The following is a 7924-nucleotide window of genomic DNA, read 5'->3' on the forward strand; positions in this document are numbered from 1 at the left end:
TCAAGCTAAGTTTTACCATTTTTATGGCTTTTCTGTGCACCACTATCTGCGGGATGGACTCTGGCTACAAGGCATTAACAATTTGCAGTTGTTCTAGTGCTAATTTGGGAAAAGGATTCAATGCAGCTCTGGAGAGGTGCCCACTTTGTGGCTCGTGTGCATGGGTTGATGTTGGAATAAAAGACTGAGACGTCTGATGTTTTACGTAGCTGATAACTGAGTGTCATACACACCTCTGATGCACTGATGAAGTTGCCACATGCTGGCAGAAGACCAGATGAGAGTTAATTTGATTTTTGACTGAATTTTTTTTTCCTTTTTTTTCACCACTCTGCCTGTGAACAGAGCTAATCACCTCGTGTTCACTGTGGGCTAGGAGTGTATACTGGAGTAGTGACTTGGCTCATCTGATATGGTAATGCAATTGTATCTTAGAGAGGCTAATTTGCTATTATTACTCATCAAAAAGTCTGGGTAGAGCTTCATGTGATGCTTAAGAGAGAAGCACTCAACTTTATCTTCTTTGTTTAAGAGTCGATTCAGGTTTGGCTGTTAAAGCCCCTTAGAGATGCAGTTGCTACCCTTATAACAGGCTCTTCAGGCATGGATTGGGTATGGCATGTGTGTGAAGAGATGCCTGAATGGGCTGCTAGGCTTCATAATCAGAATTAAAATCATGATCACCTTAGAAGCCTTTAAAAATAACAGTTTGGGCAGAGTTTTAGTGCATTAACTTTCTAGGAACCCAGCCCCCCAATCTTCCCCCCCGCCAAATATCAGCTTTGAGATCAAGAAGACAAGTTGTTTTGACAGAGTTGTTTCGCTAATCTCCTGACTGATCCACTTTCGTGGTATGGCTTGTTTGACAGTGTTCAAACTCCTTTTTTTTCCTCATTCAGAAATTCGTGGTTCTCATGAAGGATGGCAGGCAGTAGCTGAAAGCATAACAACAGCTCAGCACAATCTATATTGCTTGCTGAAATGGTTTCACCACATGAAAAATGGAAAATATAAGAGCCTAAAGCTATGTAACGTCAAGTATCTCCTCCACACTTATCTTCTTGACAGGGTTCTTGTAGAGTGAGTCTTTCTCTTCTGCATTTTCAGAGCAGATTTTTCAAAATGAGCTGAAATGGAACAATTATGGACTACCTAAAGAAAAAAAACCACTGAAGAGCCATAATCATCTAAAGAAAAAACTCTGAAGAGCCATAATTGTACTTCGCTCCAGTTCCCCATGACCATCTCTAAGCCAGTGTCCAGAATAAATGCTGCTTTGCTCCAGTTACTCTCTGTGAGTGATTCATGGACAGTAACACTGCCAACACCTACATCTCTTCCACTTTCAGGTCTCTCACTCTCATCCAGTAGCTCTTGTACTTGTTCTTGAACTAGAATGATTTCACTGCTTGGGAAAATGACCATTAACATAAGGTGGTAAAAACCTATTTCTTGGGCGTCATTAGCAAAAATGAAGAATTGATCTCTTAACTGTCAATAGCTGCTAGACTGCTGATAGCTTTTTACTGAGAGAAACTATAGGGTCTTTTCCTACATTAGAAAAATGTTTTAAAAACATGATTTTTATCATAGGTGTATCAATTATGTAGTCAGCAAAACAGGATGAATAGCTGCTTGATAAGTATTTATTCAGTGCTACATACTGGAGCAAGAAAACGTGCTCCAGTCTCCACTTCTTCAGCTTCGCTTATATACCCAACTTTTTCTTTGAATATTTAAGAGCCAGACTTGTTTTTTATTAGATATGAAGTTGAGAATTTCACATTCCACTTATTAAAACCCCACCAACCAAAAACATTCTGTGTAGCGGAAATACCCCACACTGTAATTAAGCCCCCTCTCTGACAGGCTCTTATGATTTCATAATTTTTCTCTAAATAAAAAGATATTCTTGGTAATGCAACCTTTTGGGGTGTATTTCTGTTCTCTTGGTTATTTGGCTTAGATATTTTAAACAGGATTGGAGAACGTGACTGGAGAACAAACTTCCTGAAGGCTTTGGGGAGGTTTGGTCTCCTGGCGGGGGATTTTGGGTGGTTGCGTGTCTCTGTGTTGGGTGATGGAACTCCACGGATCCAGAAGTGTTTGATGGAAGAAACAGCTGTTTCTTATAAGGGTTTAGAGGTATAAATTTTTGCTGTGAAAACTTCAAGAGAACTGGTGAGTTTACTAAACTTCCTATTGCTTGGTTCTGTTCAGTGACTGCATCCATCGATGTCCTTCATTTGGCTCCTTCTGCAGAGGGTAAGTGCATTCGAAGTGCTGGTGTGTCGTCTGATGGCATGTATCCCCTTTCATCTCCCTGTTCCAGAGGAAGCTAGAAAATCGTAGGTTCCTTAGAAAGGGGGAAAAAAAGGAAATGTGTAGGATTCATGTTGATGGGAGAAACTGGTTCAGTTGTCATTTATATCCTGTCTTTTCCAGCTCTGTAGGTACTGTTGTATTATTGCCCTTCTATAAGGATTCCTTCGTCTTGATCATACGTTCTTTGGACTTTGTGCTCCTCATTTAAGTGGTCTCTCATTATACCTAAGCAACCTTTTTAGCTTACATTCCTTACAGACCGCTCTGTGGCAAGAGAGAGATGTGCTAAAAGGCCCACTGCTGCAAGCCGTTTTTAATGATGGTTTCTGCCGGTGGCTCCCGGGGTTGGCAGAATCCGGCCCTTCGCACGAAGCTCTGATGGCTGGTGCAATCTGCGAGTGGGTAGGTGAAAATGACACACACAAGTGCACTGGGAGCCAATTTGCAGCAGAAGGTATAGACTGTAACATATCCAATTCTAAACAGGGCAGGCAATTCCCCAAACTGCCTCCTGGAGGGAATCTCCGCTGGAGTAAAAAGGTTTCATTTGAGGGAATAGTTTCTCCTATAAAAACAAGGGCTGTAAAATATCAGGCTGATAAACAAGGATGAAGAGCCAGCTTGGTTAAAAGTGGACGTTTTCACTAGCTCGGGAGCGTTGGTGCTGAGGTTTAGCCTCAAACCAAAAGGCTGTACCAACTGCAGGGCATAATGATGTGGCTTTTGTCCTTTATCCTCAGGCTTCTTTCACTAATTTGTAGGATTGCATCTGTGTCCTCTCTGTGTCTGAGTCCCTTTCCCAACCTGTCCAACAGACCAGCACAGATTGGAGGAACAGATTGATGCTGGCATGTCAGCAGTGGTAAAAGTTAAGAGAAGCAGCACTCAGCGGCTATCAGATACAGAGAGATTTAAATCACTCCCGTTTTACGACACAGCTGCTTTTTACTGTGTGATTTTTTTGTGCTCAGTGCTGCAGAAATGTGCATGGCAGAAAAGCCCCTTTGAAAGCTGATGAATATCGGATGTGGACAACAGTGTTCAGGCACCGAAGATCTGCCTTGGAACGACTGCAGTGAGGTATCAGTGCTGGGGAGATTTCATTATGAACTTCAGGCTGCTCTAGTCTTTCAGCTTTTCCCCCCAAATGCCTTGTATTTTTATTTTCTTAGCTAGAATTCCCTGCACTAATTCCATGCTTGAACTACACTGCTGACATGCCTAGCAAAACGTGTCCTTTCCGTTGTGCGCTGAATCATTTTTGCCTTTGAAAATGGGGTAGAAATAGCTGCTAAGCTATCAGCTTAATATCACTGCCTAATATCACTGCTCATCAGCCTAATATCGCTGCAAATATTGAGGAGCAGCAGCCTGCAGTGATATTAGGCTGATGAGCAAGTTAGGATCAGAGCCCTGATTTGCCCCATTTGTAGATTCATACCACTCTGTCCTAAAAACTTGGTATCTAAACAAGAAGTAGAATACAGTCTAAGAAATACGGTGATGAAGGTTCATTGCCCTCTTCTACCTCCCCTCTGTCCCTTCGGTCCTGATCTCAGGCTGGCACCCCGGCTTCTCCCTATGGTCCTGCCAGCAGAGAGAGGTAAAGAGCCACAGAATAGCAGAAGTGTCTGAGGGCGCTTCGTGTGTATTGAACAAGGACTCTCAAGAGTGAGTGATGCTTTTTCTGTGCAAGGTTTTTATTTTTTAATGCCAGCATGGGGCCAATAAGAGGTTTAAAAACTTGTATAATTAACTAAATGCAACCCTTGTACATGTTAGTCTTACGGAGGTGACTCTGTCCTTAAATATGCACCCACAATAAAGATGGTACCCATTAAATTTATCATTCCCTGAACTTTATATGTGAACTGGTACAAATTTGTTCTGTGCCCAGAATATTGCAAGGGAAAGTGCGATGCCATGGCAGCGTGAGCTGATCTAAGTCAGCACTGCCATGTCTCTGCCTCCTTGCCTCCCGGCCATGTGTTCCCACCTCCTTGCTGGCTTGCCCTGGCACAGCTGGTTCAGAGAGCTGTTCTTAATAAAAACTGAAGCTCCCTTCCCCCACTCCCAAAATACTTCATTTTTTGACTTGAGCAGCTCCCTATATTATCTGTCTGCTCTGTGTTGTCTGTACCATGTAGGGGATGGAGTGCACACCTAGGATGGGGAGGGATGGTGGGGCTGTGGTACCATAAATATATACCAGCCTGAGCTGCTGAAGGTGAGGTAAGTCTGTGATGGAGGTAGGAAGTTAATCCAGGTTTTATAAGACCAAGACTAAACGTCTTGAGCTGTGGATCTTTTGCTGACTAAAATCCTAGTAGCTTCGAGACACCAAGTGTTTATAGATTTTTGATTCATCCCGATCTTCCTCTTAGTCTGCTGTAGGATCGTAGGTTAATTCAGGCTAGAGGGGACCTCAGGAGGTCATCTAGTCCAACAGAGGTCCCTAGATTTACTGCTGGAAATCTGTCTGTTCATTTGACTGTATCTTTATTTATACATGTGTGTTAAGATGCACGAATATCTATTTGTTAGGAAACAAGATAGCAGCAAGACAGCTCTATTACTCGATTTTGTACCCTTAGAAACTCCACCCTGAAAGCTTCACCCCTTCAGCATAAAGGGGGGTGGTTGGAAGGAAAAAAAAAAAAAAAAACAAAACCCCAACCAAACTGAATGATCTGTAGTGAGAGGAAAAATGCAGCTTTTTGAAATTGTCCCTTGGAGACAGACATTTGCTATTCTCCAGCCAGCCCCTTCCTGCGAGCGTTGGCGGAGCATGAACTGTGGTGTGTCAGTTGTGACTTCTCACTCTTCAGCCTTTCCAAATGCAGTTTTGGCAACTTGCTGTTTTGAAACTGTTTCATTTCTTCCCCATTAGTATCAGTGAAGTGAAAAGAGGCTCACCAGCTTAATGGGCATATATTTATTACTGTGTTCTTCCTTCAATCATGTTAGCAGCGGGAAGAGCCGCTCATGCTGTCCCAGACACAGCAGAGAACAATGAATCTATCAGAGTCTAAACAGCATCCCTTTTGGAGAATAATAGCTTTTCTTAACAGTGTTGATGAAGAGCGAAGAGGTCCATTTGCAGTAAACTGTACTTTTTTTTCCCCTCTGGTCTCTTGCAGGATACAATAAAACGTAGATATATCGGTTGTCCTGCTGCTTCCTTGTCTTTGCAAGAAAGTAGCCTGTTTGCTGGTCCAAGGGCTGAACTTGGACCTTCTCTCTTCTGCAATCTAAATATTCTCTGTGGCACTAAGATGGTCTAAGATGCGTCCAATATTTTAGGCATTATTTCCAGACCGTCAGAGGACAAAAGGCACCTAGGGAGCTTGGGCAGAAGTGCTGTAGGTTAATGCACCTTAAAGAAACCATGCTAAAAGCTACTGTTGATGCTCTTACTCAGTTACAAACTGGCTTTGCTTCATCTCATCATTTGAGGATTAAGACAGTTTATCTAGAGTCACATCTAGATTACAAATCAAATTACATTTGCAAGCTCTGTATGGCTAAAAGCCTGGTTTCCAAAGCTGTACTTTAAACAATGTAATGGCATCCAAGTACTTCTGCAACCCTGGTGCAAGTTAATAGTTTTCTGTGAGTGTTTCTTTCTCTGCTTAAGTCTTTCCAGTAGAATGCTGTGAGGATTAATTAGTTAATGTTTATCGAGTGCTGTGAAGCTGCAAAGTGTTATTTAAGTGCTATCTTTTTTTATCAGTCGGGACTTGATTCTGTTTCCACCTACGCTTGGTTTTGTATCTGTGTAAATTTGTGTATTGCACTGGAATCGCTTGTGGTTTTCAGTCCGGTTCCCAATGCCAAGGCACTTGCCTTGCCATGCTGCAGTGCAGGCAGGTATCTCAGCCGATGCTCTTCAACACGTGGACTTGTTCGAAGGCTTTATGGTTCTGCAGATGGGCAGCAGCTCATGGCACTGTGTCTCAACAATGCTTAGGATGGGGAAGGAGTTTCCCATTGGCATCCAAGAAGAGCAGTGGCTTTTGGTACCTCTTCTGCTGACTTATTTCAGAGCCAGGTGCAAGGCAGAAAATGTATAGATACCCTTTGTGATTTATCCCATGCAATGGGTCATTTGAGCTTTATCTCCTTAGAGCTAAAACCTTTTTAACATAAAGATTATTAGGAGCAAGGTTGTAAAAGGTCCATTGGTGAAATTTGCTACTGAGGAGCAAGTGTAGACAAGGTTTACGTTACTTTGTTTTACATGTTTCTTAGTAAAGCCGGACATCTCATTACATATATATTAGCCAGTAGGGTTAGGCACACCAGCCAGGTTTACAGACATTCAGCTGACATTAAATGTGGAACCAGAAGGTCTGGGACTCCACCGTTGTAAATCTATAAATCTTCCTAAAAGCATTCAGCCCTAACTGAATGCTTTGGCTGGAGCTTGTGGTGTGCATTTGTCTCTATGTTAAATATCACTTTTCAAGAAGTGGGATTTTGGGACTGAAGCTGGAGAGAAGTGGGAGAAAGCCACGGAAAGCATGAGTGATCACACTCCTGGAGGAGAAAGTACGGGTGGAGAGTGAAGCAGAACGCGTTGTAGCTCTGTCGGGCTGCACCAAACTGCCTTGAGTTTGGCACTGGTGTTTAGTTTTAGTGAAATGCTAAAAATAGATAGATCCTTACTTGTTTTCATGTTACCTGCTGGGAGGTTCTGGAGATGCTGCCTGGAGTGGACTGGCCACCATAAATGCCTATAATAACTAGGAAGGCAGTAGGGAAAAATGTGGTGCTGTAAGAGAGGATGATGTGTTGGTGAGTGCGATGCAGTGGGCACTTGGGAGATCTTCATCCTTAACTGTATAAGCTTAAAAACCAACAAAACCTCTCAGAAGCATAGTGAAATAAAAGTGAAATAATGTCAAGGAAAAGCACCTGCTGTGTAGGGTGGACCTCCTATTTCAGTGCGTGGGGCTTCAGTGGTGAGGCCATGGATGGATGTTCTTCTCTAGCTGCCTTGCTGCAGGCTCTACCTTCTTGCCAAAAGGGCTGCAAAGAGGAGTTTCAAATGGAATGTCCCATGGTACTGCTGGCAAAAGGGATCATGTGAGTTTTCCAGTATGTTTAACCTTATAATGAAGATTCATGTGAGCTAACGCTGCTGACGGGGTGTAGTGGAGCTGCTGCTGAGTGCTTCTGGTTCAAGCTGGTGGCCCTGGGAAAGGCCCAGATCTGCTCAGCTAGATTTGTGGGAGATCTGTTTGGAAAAAGTGTAGTGCTTAAGTCCTGGATTCCTAAATGTTCTAACATAAAATCTTCAACTTTCATCAAATTCCCATTGGAATCCAAAGAAACCGTATCTTTGCAAGCCATGCTGAAGTCGGTACAAGCTGCAGGTGCTTGACACTTTGGGATGTATTTACGTCTTGAGCCAAACCCAATTTGAGCCAGAACTAATCATGTAGGTCCCATCTTAAAGTCAATGGAAAGAAGCAAGCACTGCTGGAGTGCAGGTTGTGCAGCCTGTACTGGTCATCTAGTGAGCAGGGGGATGCTGAAAGGAGGCTGGGACCCCGTGGGAAGCCCGCGCTGGAGCAGGCTCCTGGCAGGACCTGTG

General features: G+C 43.2%; 1 protein-coding gene across 4 annotated transcripts in view; it reads left to right on the plus strand.

Moving 5' to 3' along the window:
* SFXN5 (sideroflexin 5) overlaps positions 1-7924 on the plus strand; it is a 101550-nt gene that overhangs the window by 26871 nt on the left and 66755 nt on the right. Inside the window, exons 2-3 of one of the 4 annotated variants that reach the window (XM_010580805.1) lie at positions 2221-2265; positions 3297-3405. The exons of the other annotated variants lie outside the window; for them this stretch is intronic. Of the exons in view, the coding sequence (XP_010579107.1) occupies positions 3340-3405 (66 nt within the window). The 5' untranslated portion in view covers positions 2221-2265; positions 3297-3339. The remainder of the gene's footprint in view (positions 1-2220; positions 2266-3296; positions 3406-7924) is intronic. 4 annotated transcript variants of the gene reach the window in all.

The sequence above is a fragment of the Haliaeetus leucocephalus genome, unplaced genomic scaffold, assembly GCF_000737465.1.
Source record: "Haliaeetus leucocephalus isolate CR32 unplaced genomic scaffold, Haliaeetus_leucocephalus-4.0 Scaffold741, whole genome shotgun sequence".
Taxonomy (NCBI): Eukaryota; Metazoa; Chordata; class Aves; order Accipitriformes; family Accipitridae; genus Haliaeetus; species Haliaeetus leucocephalus.